Source organism: Letharia columbiana, assembly GCF_014066305.1.
Source record: "Letharia columbiana isolate WasteWater2 chromosome Unknown Sc0000006_s0, whole genome shotgun sequence".
Taxonomy (NCBI): domain Eukaryota; kingdom Fungi; phylum Ascomycota; class Lecanoromycetes; order Lecanorales; family Parmeliaceae; genus Letharia; species Letharia columbiana.
The window spans coordinates 323,544-339,819 of record NW_023501042.1 but is presented as its reverse complement, the minus strand read 5'-3'; the positions used below and the strand labels follow the sequence as shown (position 1 = coordinate 339,819).

Sequence of the window (16,276 nt, the reverse complement as noted above, 5' to 3'; positions counted from 1 at the left end):
AACATTATTCGCTCCCGGCCAATTGGCTGCCCAACAAGACACGTATCGCACAGAGCGCAACATAAGTCCCAAGATTGCCCTCGCGCATATCCAGAGCGCATTTCTCCCAGATCTGATCTACTTCATTGGACCTGGACGCCTCCAACGCATTATAAACCGAGATCCCCATCATTCGCTTTTGCTCTCATCCGGGATATATTAGCAGCAGACATCATCCGAGATTTGGTTGCTGGTCACGGGTGTAAGGTATCCTATCATCACGGCGGACTTCCCAGACGCCGAAGCAACTAGCTTACACGCTAACAGCGCACTCCCAGCCTCCGCCGTCTTGTGCCTCTCACAGAATCCCCCTCCCTTCCCTGAGCCTGGGAAGTGGGCAGAGCTTTGTTCAGCGCTGCACTTCTTGCATGCACCTTTCACGAGCCAGGAGGTACGTATGTACGACGGAAGTCATGCAAACATCATTCCTTTCATCCTCATGCCCTACGTTTTGCGCGATCTTGTAGCGCTAACCTGAGCTTCTACAGCTGCGGAGACGTCAACTTTTCCAAACCCCCCCCCCAAGACAACTTTACTAGTCAACGAAACTCTACGAGCATAACGGCCATCTACACGATCTTTGTTCCTCAAAACACCAGTACCTCATAGACGCGTGTTCGAAGCGCTTTTGCACTGAAACCTTCCTCTTTCCGCCTTATCCAGCACGCTACAGCGCACAGCGATCCACTTGCATTTACCTGCATCAAAGCAAGCAAACAACCTCAAAGCCCCCCCCTTAACGACCTGAAACGAGTGACACGCCTTTGATGTCTTGATACAGCGCTGCAGTACTTCTTCAGGCACATCCGCACCTTAGTCGAAGCGCAGAATCATCTGCCACAATCCTCTGTACATCAGCCTGACCCGCCTTGCATACCCATATCCCACCTGGATTCTTACCACACCCATTGGCAGTGCTCTACATACCCAATCACACATTTGATAGATCTCCTATTCGAGACACCCTCGCCTTAGACGCCGTTCATATAGGTCACCTGCCAAGCAATTGGATTGCTTCAACTACCGAGACGACGACAACGCGTGTACTATTATCGGAGCCTCTTGATCCTCTCGAGTCTCGGAGGGAAAAGCCATATACAAACTCTACCGTGACGAGCTGCGCTTTTCCCCTTACGAAGCCAGCAGTCGCAAGCGAAGACTACTGTCTGGAATTGCCGTACCCATCTCCGTCGCAGTCTTGAGCAATAGAATCTCCAAAAGGTCAATCAGGCCATTGATGATCAATACCGAAAAACTGGAGCTCCCATCGATATCCCAGGTTCAAAACCGTGGCCCTGTTGACAGTCCGTGGCACAGTTCAAATTATTCCCGTCCAAAGCTCCCCAGTGATCGCCTGCCAGATCTGCACCTACCTCAGTCCTACACGTCAACAACCGCCCGGGTCGGAGGTTCAGAGCCTTTGTCAAGCGCTCACGGCATCCAATACTCTACCACCCACGCAGGCTCGTACTCTGACAACAACAGTGGGATCGGCCTAAAGACGCCGTCGCCTTCACCAACTTCTCTGTGCTCAGCGGCTCCGATCCACGGACTGCCAGAGGATTCTGAAGGGCGCTCGGATTATACGCAGTCAAGTCATTATAACCAGCCTACCGGTCACTATCAGCCCGTAATGAACCAGCAGCACCAATACCTCGAGTCGCAACAGCCTCAGATGTCGGGAGGACAACCGTACGCACCTCACTCCACCACTGCAAGCGGTATGACCCCATATTCCAGCTATGCACAACAGCCGCCACCGTTGCAACCAGGACCTGGCAGTTATGCGCAATCTCCAGGCTACGGCCAGTATGGCTACCCCAACAGCATAACCTCTCCATCAGGCCCTGGCCACCCAGTGTCCTCTTCTATGGCTGGGCAGATGAATTCGGGACTGCTACCCTTACCAGGTATTCCCAACAGTTCTTGACCAAACTGGCGATTCTTTGGCTAACCAAAACAGCGATGGGAGCTGGCGGACCTGCACAGCATACGTACGTGGGAGCGCCCACTGGCCCTCCTCCAAACTACCCTCCACAAAATCCGGATACAACTGGCCAAGTGGCTCCCTCAGGTATGAAGCCCAGGGTAACTGCAACTCTGTGGGAGGACGAGGGATGCATGTGCTTTCAAGTCGAAGCTAAGGGTGTGTGCGTTGCTCGGAGAGATGGTAAGGCCCATTGCATGCAGCTTGCATCATGCACTTTGACTAGATGCATCACAGCTCAAGCACACTGGACTAATGCGACTGACAGATAATCATATGATCAATGGCACAAAGCTCCTCAATGTGGCGGGAATGACTCGAGGTCGACGAGATGGAATACTCAAAAGCGAAAAGACCCGACATGTGGTTAAGATCGGTCCAATGCATCTCAAGGGTGTCTGGTATGAAACTGGAGCTTTTTGGATGTGTTCTTGACGCTAATTCAGATACAGGATTCCTTTCGACCGGGCCCTAGACTTTGCCAACAAGGAAAAGATCACAGAGTCGTTGTATCCTTTGTTTGTGCATAACATTGGGGCTCTTCTATACCATCCCACAAATCAAAGCAGGACGAATGCAGTGATGGCTGCAGCTGATCGTCGAAGACTGGAAACATCGAAGGCACAAGGTGGGGGAGTGGGTCATCCAGGCTCGCAAGCTCCATCTTTGCACCACCACCATTCAATGGGCAGCTCTATGAACTCCCAACAACCTCACTCGATTGCTCCTCATCCAGGCGCAGGGAGACCGGGCTTGGATAGAGCTCACACCTTTCCTACTCCTCCAACTAGCGCATCAAGCACCAGCATGGGACTAAGCAACCAGGGTTCCTATGGTTGGGAAGGACAGAGCATCCCCGGGAATGCTCAACCCTTAATGCTCGACAGTCACCCACACTCAACGCCGGCTACGCCAGCAACAACCCCCCCAGGTGCTTCGATGCCGACTTTGCAACCGTATCAAAGTCATCAATCATACGATAATAACCGACCAATGTACTCCTCAGCTGCCCCGCAGCAAGGTCAATATGCAACGCAACATCAACAGCAGGGCATGTCACATGGTGCGCCCTTGTCATCAAGTTCTTACGGGAAACAAGATATGGGACCCCCTGCAACACGCGCGCCAGGATCAAAGGCAGAGAGCGAACACGGTGACTCAAAGAACGACATTTACGGCCACAGCCAGGGAACTGATCGGGTGGGCCACGAGGAAGCAGAGCATGAGCCGGAGGGCGAGTACTCGCACGATAATAGCGCTTACGCTCCCCACCGCGGTCAATACAATCATTACAATTCAGCCTCGCATATGGGCTCCTTGCATGGAGAACATGCCCAAGCTCCTTCTGACATTAATGGGTCTCAATCCCATCAGAACGGTTCCGGTCGATCAACACCCCGTACATCCAATGGCAGCCAACAACAGTGGTCTGCCGCCGGATATCATACCCCGCCTCGCGCTGCGCCATCGGGCAACCTCTACAATCCAATGAGTGATACTCGCGGTACAGTGACGAACGGCAATAACGGTGCAGAACACTACTCGACGGCACCGCTTCATCCATACGCTCCCACACAGGCCAATGGTGTCAACTCATCTAATAAGCGAATGCGCGAGGATGAAGAGTATACTTCTCGACCTGAAAGTCGCAATGATGACATGGAATCCATGAAACGTCGGAAGATGGGCCGAGAGGGCAGTGGGGCTGGCAAAATCGCCAGCACCTCGTACGAAAGCGATGTAAAGCCCGTCAGCGCCAATCGACCTCGAAGCATTGCAACTCCACGCGCTCATCGGTGAGCCAAGGAATCACGACTCTGGACACTCATATTAGCGCAGGACGAAGTGCGAGGTCAGATCGATAAAGACTTGGCCAATCCGACTAATCTTGACGCTCAATGATCAGCTGTATTCTGGACCATCTACGAACCACTCTTGCATACAAATCTCTCTAATGTCTTTTCTGTGGCATGACCAATCGCCACGCCAAAGACACATCCGTCATCTCATGTTCCTCTATGACCTCTACTCAAGCTTCCCAGAAGCCCCGTTACGACTCCATTTCTACCATATCTTACTCCACCAATTATTTACGACATAACGACACGAGCTTCACTTCTTCATGAACCCATTTGTCAATACCCCGCGCAAGAGAGGTGGGCTTTACGATTACGATTTTCTTTACGATGGATATGTGTGAAAGCAGCGGTATTATGACGGCAATACAGTGTTTAATTCAACCAAAAAAGCCTGTGATGGACCTAGGCCGGGGAGATGAGCAGCTGGATAGTGTTAGCATTTTTGGCTTGCGAGAGTATTCCGATCTGATATTGGCAAACTCTAGGGTAGCATGACAATGGAAGACGGTTGGCTCGCATATTTGAATCGCCCTTTCGCATGTCACCAGTTTCCCCGAAAAGGGCAATCGAGTGTGGGATCGAGTAAGTCCGATTGTACATCTGTACCCATGCTCGCATGACATTGTCCAGATGGCCCTAGGAGCTCGCAATGATAAACTGGAGATCTTTGGTGAAACAGCCAGGTTGGGGTTGGGGCGTAGAGGCTACTCTACCACTACTACTGCTGTCAGACCTGTAGATTACGGATCCTTAGCCGGCGAAGCAGGACTAATGCACAGTGCCATAGTCATCTGCAGCGCATATGTACTGCACAATTGAGGCACGTTCATGATTCAGTCTAACCAGCCGCGGGTCTGTCCCTCTATCCTCTATCCTCCGAACATATCCGAATGAAGTAGTTTGCGAGTTAGCCGCTCCAATGTTTTTACCTCTCCTGACTCCTCCACGCACCTGCATGTTTCTGCGCTTCGCATGTAAACTGTATTCAACAACCCGAAGATCCGAAGAAGATTATCTGATGACTTGATGACAGATGCTGTAGCGTGTAGCACTAGCAACGAAGAATAATAGGAAGCCAGCATCTACGGGGACTGATCTTCGACGCATGTAAAGACCCAGTGACGGGGATCCACAAGATTGACAACACGAGAACCGAAGCTGGATCTGGCAGTCATTGTCTCTGCTCTTCTATCCGCACCAGCCAATTTTCAGTCTGCAAACTGCAGGAACGCCCACCACGCCACGCCCAAACTATCGCGTCTGAAACAGGATTCTGCACTGACCACCAGTATCATCTTGTCATGCAATATCGGACATCGGACTCTGACTGAAGCTGCGAGCTTCCAGCTCGCCACTCGCCACCCGCCACTCGTCATTTTGACAGGGTCTGTCTCTGTTTGCCAAGGCACCGCCAACACCTGCCTCGCCTCGCCCACGCGCGCCCTCCCCAGACAGACCACCCCACTCCCGAATCTCCTACGCTCAACAATGCCCAGCCCCCACCCCCCACATACCCCCTGCCCCGGAACCTCTCCGCAAGACCTTCGACCCTTGGAACTCCTCCTCCACCGGCCATCAGCGGGCAGACAACCGTCTCGCAGGCAGCACGTCATGGCGCGCCTCTCGCACTTTGAAATTAGGACACCAGTTCCGCGCCGGCGAAGGGGGAGGGCAGAGGGTCTTTGATACCGTGGGGGCCGGGTCGAAGGATTTTGGCCGGGATGGCAGGACCGAGAATGGGGGGGTGGGAGAAGGGCGCGCCGGGATTGAGACCGAAGGGGTGGAGAGATGTGGGCTTGATGGTCAGTCAGGGGAGCCAGGCGGAGTTGGGGACGCAGGAGAGGGAGAAGCGGAAGAGGAAGAGGGAGGACCCGGAGTCTTTGCTCGACGAACCGGAAGAACCCACGACGCCGGAGAAAGAGAAGGAGAGAGGTATCTTCACCGGCCTCTGCATCTACATCAACGGCTCCACCGCCCCTGCGATCGGCGACCACAAACTCAAGCACCTCCTCGCCGAACACGGGGCCCATATCTCAATCGCCCTCGGCCGGCGTAGCGTCACGCACGTTATAGTGGGCAAGCCGAACGACGGCAGAGGGGGAGGTGCAGGAGGTGGATTGTCTGGGAGTAAGATCCAAAAGGAGATACAGAGGGTAAGAGGGAAGGGGGTGAAGTTTGTAGGCGTGGAGTGGGTGACGGAGAGTGTGAAGGCTGGGAAGAGGCTGGCGGAGGCGAGGTTTCAGGGGGTAAGTATCGCGCCGCGGGGGGTGGGGAGTGTTTATGGGCTGTTCAAGAAGAAGGAGGAGGAAGATGCTGAGAATGCAGATACTGAGAACGAGGGAACGAAGACAGAGGTCGGTGATGAGGGTAAGGAAAAGGGCGGATGATAGGCCATTGGATTTACGGCTCATGGGAGATGATGGTATGAAGGGTAAGGGGACTACGGTATGCATATTAAGGCAACGGTGCATCGAGCCATGGCGTTGGGCTTAAAAGGTGTCTGTTTGATTGTTACTTCTGAGATACCATGCTTGCTATGTATGCTACACCGAAGACACCGTGCAAAACTCCCATCCGGAACCTTTCCCGTCACGATCTTGGCCAAACAGCCACCTGCAACAAATAATGAAGAGGCCCACAGCGACAACGAGGAGGCCGGCGCAGTCCATCCGCAACGAAACCGAGACACCCATTCCCTCTGTCCTTCGTTCCCCGATCCATCGACCTCGCCTTCCCCCACCCTTTCTTTCCCAGCCTTGGATTTTGTCTTCTTCCACCCTTTCCCAGCCTCGGACCTCTCCCCCAGCCTTCCGCTGATTTTGTCTTCTTCCAAATAGTGTTCGCGGGCCTATTTACCGCTTTCTCTGGCGTACGCGGGCCCACCTACCGCTTTCTCTGGCGTACGCGGGCCCACCTACCGCTTTCTCTGGCGTACGCGGGCCCACCTACCGCTTTCTCTGGCATCAAGCTCGGCCTATCCGTCGCGCTTGCTGTCTGTTCCATCGCCGATCAAATCTCCTCTGGAGGCGCATCGTTCAATCGTCGATTAGAGCGACGGCGTTGGGGATGATGGCGCGGGGATACCGCATTCGGGAATGCCCCCTATGGGCCCCGTCGTCGACTTTCTTGTCCTCCAACCCTGCCTACTGAAGCATCAAGCATATCATCTATCCACGATCATCCGTCCTGTTTTGTGCTGAGTGAAAAACATGGAACCATACTCGATCGTCTCCGTACTTCGAACCTCCGACCCACGAGCGTCGGGGCCGTCGGGTTCGAGCGTCGTGCCCGCTTGCGTATTCACCGCCTTTCGTATCCCCCTCCACATCCTCTCCCTGCCCTTTCTCGCTCTTCGAAATTGGCCTGCTGCTGCAACACCTCACGTCGGCGGCGAAGTCCGGCCGACTCCTCCTGCGCGGCCCTGCTTGGCTCTACTACCGTCGAGGACCCCCCCCCCACCCAGGGCCAATTGTGCTTCCCCTTGTCCTATCGATCGGACCAGTGGTTTGGGAATGCTTGCTGTTTTGTTCTCTTCGCGCGGATGGATCCTTTCCGGCTCCGTTGCGTTGAGCTGTGCTGTCTTCGCGACTGGCTTCTTTTCTGGGAACATAACATGGCTTTTACTTACTCATGAGTCTGCAGGACATGAGATGTAGGCTTCCTGTTTTCGTCGAGCCAGTCGGTGTGACCTGCAGGCTGCAGGCTTCCGTCTGTTGCCCTCGTGTTTTTTTTTTGGTGGCGAAAGCCGGGAACTCTCTTCTCGGCATGGTCAGGAAAAGGTGTCGGCTTCGTCACCATCGGTAAGGCGATGAGCCGTCCGCAGGCGACCGACGAGCTACGCCAGGACGGCGGTGTTTTCGTCTTATCGCTGCGGCGAACGAGCATCATCGGTTTTCCTTTTCTGCCTCGGCAAGCTTGGACTCTTGTGAGCGGGTTGCGCTCTCCCTTCTAGCCTCCATACTCTTTGGCGTCGCAATCGCTCGATCGAGACTTCGCCGTGTGTCTGTGGCTGTTCAACGGGTGAGAGTCATATACGCGTCCGCGAGCACTTGGTCAATTTGAGCTCAGTCATGGAAATGTAAGAGCGTTCGTTGCGCCGTTGGCCCTTCCGTGGACCAAGGCTTTCGCGCTGGAGTCCATGCCAGTGGTGTCATCCTCCATACTGGCTTCGGATTCGGCGGAAGGGCATCGAGCGGATGATGACGTTGGTGTGGTGGTGACTTGCTTGTTACTTGCGGACCGAGTAGGCTTCATTGATGGCTACCAAATGCAGTGCGGAATCTATGGACTTCTGTGGCAAGACTTCCATTGCATTGTTCGGCGGCTCTCGACTTCTCTTCCGATTGGTGGACGAGCTGTAACCAGTTGTCATTGTCTTGCTTTGTGTGGTGGATGTCGGCCTCGAAAGGATAAGATACTTGGATGATTGGCCACCCTGTGACGACGACGAGCCTGGGTATAACAACACGAGACCATCCACATGACTTCCAATAACGGTAGATTGGCCAGCGCGATCCATATCAGAAGGTCAAATGCGCGGGATGAGTCGCCGAAGGTCCTCGTATATTACATTCTTCTGCCACCATACTCGATCCACAACCGGCGATATGATCTCTTCGAATTTGCTGCTGACAGTAATCGAGCCTGACGATGCACCTTCAGCTTTCGAAGACGCCGTTGTACACACTGCAGCCCCTCCGTTCTTTGCCGAGTTGCGTAGCAAACGAAGAGTATCCGCGTCGAAGCGGCCGTCCAAGGATCTGAACTCGTGTGCTGGTCGAAGATTTTCTGATGAATAGACTCTCAAGATAACCAACCTATAGTTGCTTGGCTGCGCAGTGTCAATGGTGGTAGTATAGTAGCTTTGCCAGCTTCTGATAAGGACCAGGACCACAAGTGGTCCACAGGATTCCGAATGCGATTCCAACCAGAAGGGAATTAGGAGCTCTGAAAAGCTTTTAGATGAGCAGTACTTCCATGTTTGCTAAGAATGGAAGTCATTAATAAGCTTCGGAAAAGCCTGCCCATACCTCTCCATTCGGAGTGTGGTGCATCATACGCCGGAGATTGAACCCAATCTAATGCTGGGGCAGGCTTTGCAACCGCAGAAGGGTCAAGTCTTACGGCGGTGTCGCGAGATAATCCTCTGACCACGTATATGAAAGTGTGAATAGACAGGGCAGGGTGGTCTGGTTTTGGGATCCAGGGCGTTGTGCCCACCACACCCTATTGTACTTCTCTGTGTAGGTAGTATATGTTATGTGGCCAAAAATCAAGTAAGAATCTCACATTACATGAGGCAAAATGAGTGAACGGTTCAGTTTGCAGAATCTTGAACTGGGATGATGTGTGAAAGCGAGAAACCATCATTGGGGATCTAATTTTTTATGTGTAAAACGGACCACCACAAGTGAGTGTGACCTGGGATGGGTGAATGGCCATGGGGAATGAACGTGAAATGCTAGCAGACACGAAGAAAGCGAAAGAGAATATGGCATCAGGAAGGGGTTGTCTCTGTAGTCGCTGCGAAACTCAAATCGAGCAGGCTCTCGAAGCGAAATGAAAGAAGATGTTGAAGATGATGGCATGTCTTAGGAACGGGGTTCAGTCCTTCGGAGTTGTTGGCAGCGGGAACGGATTTCCTGTCAGAGACATATATCATCATCAGTGATAAGGCATTCCCTCCAAACCGAATAGTCTTGGCTAGCTTTCATCATAGGTCACGTTGGAATATCCAACCGAACCCCGACTTGCGTCACTCCTGGTCTTAACGCTGTGAGCTTCACATTCTCCGTGTGTCAAGGACTGCTTTACCTCCAAATCGTCATACATTTAGGCAGTCCCCCCAACATCGTCTTTGTCTGTATCTTCCGTCATGTCTCTCATCTGCCAGCCCAGGATGGCCCAGATGCCTCTCATTGCTTCCACTCTGTCGTCCGCGATAAGAAGGTCGAACCATTTTGATCGCTTCATCTCAAGTGCATACCATGTCTGCTGCGGTGCGTTGGAGACCTTGGATTGATCTGGGGTTTTGAGAAGATAGTCGATATATTTCTGGTGGATGCGAAGGTGGAGGATGGAAATGTGGTGGTTGATGGCTGAGACCAGATAGATCTAGAGTGGTGATTAGTAAATCACATGCAACAAGGACACACACGGGTACCGGGATGAGTCTGAGCCCTTCCGTTGGCCTCACTTACGTCGTCATACTCGCTATTCTTATCTTTCCCAAGTTGTTGATACCTCACGCCTCTCTCCCAGATGCTGGAAGGCGGTTGCAAACTCATCCAAGCGTCCATGCGGCTCGACTTCTTCAGTCTTTTGCGTGAGAATTCGAATGATGTGGGGTCTCCAGTGGTTTCTTCGTCGGCGACTCCTAGCTCACCGCCAGCGCCACCACCCCACCGAGGTGCGTTTGCCCACCATTTGCCCTTACCTGGCACCTCTTCCTCCTTTCCTTCTCTCGCTCGTTTCTGAGCCAGCATCAACATCAAGCCAGTCTCTCGAAGCAAATCCAAGATCTCCTGCTTTCCTTCACCTTCAACTTCGTCAAGGCCACGAAATGAGGTTTGCTCTCTGCAGAAAACACCTAACATCGGCCCCTCTGCCACCCCTCTCCTCGCTTCTCGGACATCTTCTGGCACGCGATGGACTGATGCTGCGTGTAGAATGGGGATGATGGTGCCTTGTAAGTTGAGTCTCTGTTGTGAATGGGGTTGCTCTAGCCTGCAACAAAAAGCCCAGGTGAGTGTCTCGACAAAGGCGAAGGCTGTGTCCTCGCGGTATTTGCCTGGCATGTCTCGGCCCGTCCCCGTGCGATGTCCTGTATACGTCTTCTTTAGTTCTCCACCCTTGTCTGTCTCCATTTTCGGCCCAGCCTCGGTTGCTTCTGAACGTAGCTCATCTACATCCATAGCAGACTTGCTCTCTGTATGTTTGCTGTCCGAGTACTTGTCAAGACTGGTATCCCAATGCTCAGCCACCAGAAGCAAGCCTTCCCAGAACTTGCGAAAGTGAACGATGCGGGCAGGCTGACGATTTGGAAGAGGAGGCTTGCGTTGAATGGCACAAAAGGCATCCTCATTGCTATGTAAAAGTTCCTTTACTCGGACGAAGAATTCGTCTTTTCCCGGGATTGGTGCTCCGTTACTCAATGATTTTGACCTTGACAATGCGGCTTGGGATGACTCCGAAGGTTCACTTGCTGCAGGATATTTTGACCAGGAGGAATGTGGAATGAAGTCTGTAGGGACGACTTGCTCTAAGGAGAGCTCGTTTGCTAGACTGACATTCAAAGCTTGGAGGTGCTTTGCCGTTGGGCCGGTTCTGAGAGTACTGCTGAATAGCTTGACAAGGTCATTTGACACACCGGACTCAGTGACTGGAAGCTTCGAAGGCTCACAGCGGGGAAATTCGAGAGGGGTTGCCGGAGGTGGTGGCTCTCGTGGATCGTTCTTGTCATCTCGGCGGGCAGCTGGAGTGGAACTCGTTAGCGACTCCCACATCTCCTGCATGTCATCCATGTGGATATCTTCCAATATAGCTGCAAATTTCAAGTCATGAGCAGTACAGCTCTGTAGCAACATTGGATTGTAAGATGAGTAGGAAAAGGCAGAAAAGGGCGAGACGAGAGTGTAAGCCAAATGTTAGGAGTACACATCTGTGGCATGAAACTCAGACCACCATTAACACTAGCTCGGCCCCGAGCCTGTTTCCTTGTCGACACTGCAATGATACGCTGAACCCTACAGCAAATTCACGCCTATCAAAAAAGAAATGAAGCCTTGGCTCGGATTTGTTCCAAGAGCCTGTAATATGAGACAGACAATCCGCGCATGCTGTAAAATATAATATGCAAGATAGCGGGTCACATCGCAGACCGATTGGACTTCCTTTACTTCGAAGCTGCAGCTGAAATGAAGGGGCGAAATGAGAAGTACACCAACTGAGAGCAGCCAAATTTCCAAACATCGTGACCCCTCTCGATCAGTACTTTGGGCCTCTTGAGCCCCCAGTCATCTTGCAGAAGATGCCAGACCAATTCGTGAGCAACACGGCAGCATTTGAAGGTTTGAGATCATAACCTGAAGCACAACGTCGAACGAAGAGCATGGGGAGGAAGAACCAGAGTTCCCAAGCTTCTTCTTGCAGACAGCGGTCTGTCCCGAAGCTAACGCCTTACGGTCTAGTTTTCGTCCAATCATAGAGTACCTTACGATGGCCGCGGGAAAGGCGCCGGCTCCCTCAAGCCTCTAGAGTTTCATCTCGACTTGAAACCCGGGATATTGTTGTAGACATCATTGCACTTGAATACACATATTCCGCCCTTTAATCACCGGTAACACTCCCTTGTAAACGGGTCAATCATTTGAGAATTACCAGAGTTTTTCCTATCAGCAACCACGGAAAATCATAAGTATAGTTGAATACAAGAACGCCTCCCGATGCAAATACCCAAATTTCACTGCAATGCTCCCCCTTACTAGATTTGCTAGCAATTCAACCCACCTCAATGTGCTAGTGATAAAATTGTATGTTGTTGTTCTAGAGACCAAAGAGCACGTAATAAACCCCAAATTACCTGAGAGGTTGGGTCATGGAACTTTGCTGACTACATACAAATTTAGGTGGGGAAAGCAATTAAGCGAAGATGCCAAGCAATACGAAATGTACCCCGGAATCTGCCCCTATTAGCTCTAGGGTGACCGCCGCTCGAGCCTCTAACGTTAGACTAAAGATCTAAAGATCATCCCATACAGCGATACCTAGTCGGAACTCCGAATCCATCATCACTAGCATAGCAGGAGGAGATCCTGGTGATGCGCTCGAAGGATATCAAATGGGCGCTGCTCAGTCATGCTTGATACTTTACTTTAGCTGTGGAGAACTTGCTGCGCTTGGCAGCAGCCGATAGCTCGCTTGCGCACTAGGCGAGCGCCTATCAGATTCAATACTTCAGTTTACATGTTTTTGAGGACCCTACCACGTATGTGCCTGGCCGCAGATGAAATTACTCCAGTAGTAAGTAAGCCATGGACCTGTGACATAAGAGAGTAAGAGTGAGATGAGCTAATAGAGGCGGAAGCTACCTCTTTCGAAGCCTAGAGTGGTGTCGGTATCCGAGGTCTGAGGTGTTTGGGTCTCTGACGTTGCAGAGCGTTTCTCACAACTCTAGACTTAAAACATCGCGATTGAAACGCTTGGCTGTGGTGCTTGACATGCCAAGAATTTAGAAAAAGGGCATAAGTGCCTGAAACAAATTGCCACCAGAGACGACACTTGCTGAATTCAGACGCGGCGCATTTCCCGTCAAACAAGCGAGCAACCATCAGAAACATTCATCGGTAAAACAATTAGGCAGCTGGAACGGTTTTGCCTTGGTCGACCACCTTCGATGAAGACACATCCCTCCTACAGACCTCAAAGGCTCAAACAAAGATGGAAACATCCAAGATGTCATCATTCTCTTTGTCACCAATGATGTTGGTGCTTTGCTGCCGTCCGTATGCTGAGAAATGCTCTTGCAACGTCAGAGGCTCAAACATGCCTCAGATCTCCGACAGTGCTGTCTTTGTGAGCATCATAGCCAACCATTTGGACGCCCTTGGCTTCGGACATGGTGGCCTCTGTGGCTGCGCAAGATGAAACCCAAAATATTCAACATCCTCTTTGTCACCAATGATGTTGGTGCTTTGCTGTCGTCCGTAGCTGAGAAACGCTCTTGCAACGTCAGAGGCTCAAACATGCCTCAGATCTCGGACAGTGCGGTCTCTGTAAGAACCATAGCCAACCATTTGGACGCCCTTGGCTTCGGACATGGTGGCCTCTGTGGCTGCGCAAGATGAAACCTCCAAGATATTCAACATCCTCTTTGTCACCAATGATGTTGGTGCTTTGCTGTCGTCCGTATGCTGAGAAACGCTCTTGCAACGTCAGAGGCTCAAACATGCCTCAGATCTCGGACAGTGCGGTCTCTGTAAGAACCATAGCCAACCATTTGGACGCCCTTGGCTTCGGTCATGGTGGCCTCGGGGTCTGCGCTCTGTCTCAGGATCCCGATGGTATATTCGGAACATCGAGCAAGCGCCAGGGGAAGGATGAAAGGGATCCATCTTGTTCTATAAAAGCTGACCTTCTCCCCATATGCCATCTTTCTTTTGATACTCCGCATCACACACCTTCTGCGCATACCTTCAACACACCATTTCATTACGTTCTTCCATCGACCACACACACCTCATAAGACACCTTTAGGACGTTCTTTCACCTACCCATACGATACTCTCGACCCTCTCATCGTCAAAGACCTGCACATCATCATCCTTTACCAGGCTCTCATCAAAGCCCGACAGCTCATTCCTTGCTCAAGATATAACTCAGCTCAAAATGTCAGACCGACTAGCCCCTAAGCCCACGGCAGTAGTTGGGCCTTCAAGTGGAACATCAGTATTACACGTCATGCAGTCTCTGAGCAGTGGCGATATGCCAGTGTTTGGTGGATCGAAAATGTCCATCCCCATATTCATTATCGCCTTCGCCAGCTACAATTTTTTCGAGTTTCGTGGGAGATCGTTAAATCGAGAAGAAGTCCTAGGCATAGTATGCGTCTGTTACGGCAGACGCGAACCCCCGGACAACAATTACTCGCTGTACAAGAGAATAGAGAACCCGGATCAGAGCTTGAACAAAAAACTCGACGAGTTGACGGACTCGAATAAAGACTACTTGAGGAAGCAGGTTTCTGATCTGTTTCAAACTTATCTAGAGAGGAATCCGGTAGCCAGATTTGGAGCTGACGAACTGGATGGATTGTAAGTGCGAATGTGATTCTGTGTGGACGAGACTCTTGCTGACTGGTGGGTTTGCTGCCATACAGCCAAGGGAGGATGACATCTTTGCCATGGGGTCACAAGGATTGGGCCCAAGGCAAACCGGGGTTGAATTTTCAAACCTTACGGGATGAACAGCTCTACCTTATTCACGCCATCATGCATTGCTGTGTAGACGCTGGAGATAACCGAATTACCGAATTCGACACTGCGCAAATAGTCTGTCGACATTACGATTATGATGCTTCGCCGGCCATCATAGCCAAAAGCTCCGTCTTCAAGAATTTGGCAAACCCGGAACACAAGCTCTGCCAGATGGTGGCTCATTTCATAAATGAGCGTAGGCATAAAACGTTTTTCGAAGCCAAAGCTCATTTTCTGTATGACAAGTGTTCCAGAATAGGAGTCTTGCGATTTCCAACCATCATAGAGGGCGAGTTAGTTGGCCTATCTTCTATTGATGGAGAGGAGGATATGCTTACAATGGCAATAGAATTCCTTCAAACGCTGTTCCAGCAGCAACCCGAGAATTGGCAAAATTATCAGTGGGAGTCACCGCAGGTCCAAGCCAGGCCAGAGCGCCAGATACACCCCAGCGCACCCAGGATCTATTTAGTCAATATACTCACCTAAACTCGCCTGAAATTCAATCCCCAGAAGCTTCGTCACCTCCCGATGAAAGCACCAGCCACGAAGCAACCGGGAAAGGCAAGGGGAGGTCGCTAGAGTCTAGTTCTAGCCCATCAGGGGAAGAAGTGTCTGGGAAAGGGAAAGGGAAGGGAAAGGTTGCGAAAAAACCTAAGAAGTGAGGGGAGGGAAATGCGGGTGGGAGGCATTATGAGAAAACGGATGCACGGACGTTGGGGAGTTTAATTTCCGGGAAAGACACTCAGACACTCCTTTAGTATCAGCATGCGTTCCTTCTTGTTCTTTCAAGCCCCAACTAATAGTACTCCTTGTTGGGCGCAGCGACAGCGGATAGATAGAGCTTGCATTCATTCGGATCCATGGTTTTTCACATCAGAGATAGAGCATGATCTCAATCCTGATAATTTGACTCCATTCAGCAAAAGCTGCGTCCTGTACTCTGCCCATTTGATACTCCTCGTCATCTCTCTCATCTTCCCACGGCCTCTGTGGCATTTTCAAACTGATTTGCGTCTGCTCTCCTACGGGCCCGGTTCGCCAATATACTCGTACGACGCGGATTGGCCTATCGGTGCCAGTCTTCTTGCCGTGCGGCGAAGCGGGATCCTTGTGTTCTTTTGACCTACTTATGTGGATGGGCCTGAGGTGAGGCATCTGATCAGCTTGTGGGGATAGTATTGGAGAAGGAAGGGGGAGGTCACTTTTGGAATTTTTCATCTCATCGGCATATTGCTTGGTGGGGCATTCGGTGAGAAACCATAACGGCGGTATGCTAACGGCTTCGTGCGCCACTGCTATGGAAAGGATTGAAGCTGATGGGCCTGACCATGGCATCTCGCCTGTCCCATGAGTCGGATATTACTTCCAACTTTGGTAGGTAGATATTCCTTCACTCTTCAATTATTGAAGTCTAT

At 51.5% G+C, this 16,276-nt stretch overlaps 5 protein-coding genes across 5 annotated transcripts; 3 read left to right on the top strand and 2 right to left on the bottom strand.

The window, feature by feature from the left end:
• Positions 1 to 1,276: 1,276 nt before the first annotated feature.
• HO173_002815 (uncharacterized protein) lies at positions 1,277 to 3,826 on the top strand (the record flags this gene model as incomplete). The annotated part of the gene is made up of 4 exons (XM_037304746.1): positions 1,277 to 1,949; positions 2,003 to 2,209; positions 2,295 to 2,427; positions 2,479 to 3,826. The coding sequence occupies 4 exons, from the start codon at positions 1,277 to 1,279 to the stop codon at positions 3,824 to 3,826; spliced, it is 2,361 nt and encodes a 786-aa protein (XP_037168239.1).
• Positions 3,827 to 5,621: 1,795 nt separating this feature from the next.
• Positions 5,622 to 6,272, top strand: HO173_002814 (uncharacterized protein; the record flags this gene model as incomplete). Its single annotated transcript, XM_037304745.1, has 1 exon — positions 5,622 to 6,272. One exon carries the CDS (start codon positions 5,622 to 5,624, stop codon positions 6,270 to 6,272), a length of 651 nt encoding a protein of 216 aa, XP_037168238.1.
• A 2,141-nt stretch (positions 6,273 to 8,413) lies between these two features.
• HO173_002813 (uncharacterized protein) lies at positions 8,414 to 9,550 on the bottom strand (the record flags this gene model as incomplete). Its single annotated transcript, XM_037304744.1, has 2 exons — positions 8,414 to 8,716; positions 9,485 to 9,550. The coding sequence occupies 2 exons, from the start codon at positions 9,548 to 9,550 to the stop codon at positions 8,414 to 8,416; spliced, it is 369 nt and encodes a 122-aa protein (XP_037168237.1).
• A 167-nt stretch (positions 9,551 to 9,717) lies between these two features.
• Positions 9,718 to 11,471, bottom strand: HO173_002812 (uncharacterized protein; the record flags this gene model as incomplete). The annotated part of the gene is made up of 2 exons (XM_037304743.1): positions 9,718 to 9,999; positions 10,086 to 11,471. 2 exons carry the CDS (start codon positions 11,469 to 11,471, stop codon positions 9,718 to 9,720), a joined length of 1,668 nt encoding a protein of 555 aa, XP_037168236.1.
• A 2,800-nt stretch (positions 11,472 to 14,271) lies between these two features.
• On the top strand, positions 14,272 to 15,523 carry HO173_002811 (uncharacterized protein; the record flags this gene model as incomplete). Its single annotated transcript, XM_037304742.1, has 3 exons — positions 14,272 to 14,696; positions 14,762 to 15,151; positions 15,208 to 15,523. 3 exons carry the CDS (start codon positions 14,272 to 14,274, stop codon positions 15,521 to 15,523), a joined length of 1,131 nt encoding a protein of 376 aa, XP_037168235.1.
• Between the last annotated feature and the right edge of the window lie 753 nt (positions 15,524 to 16,276).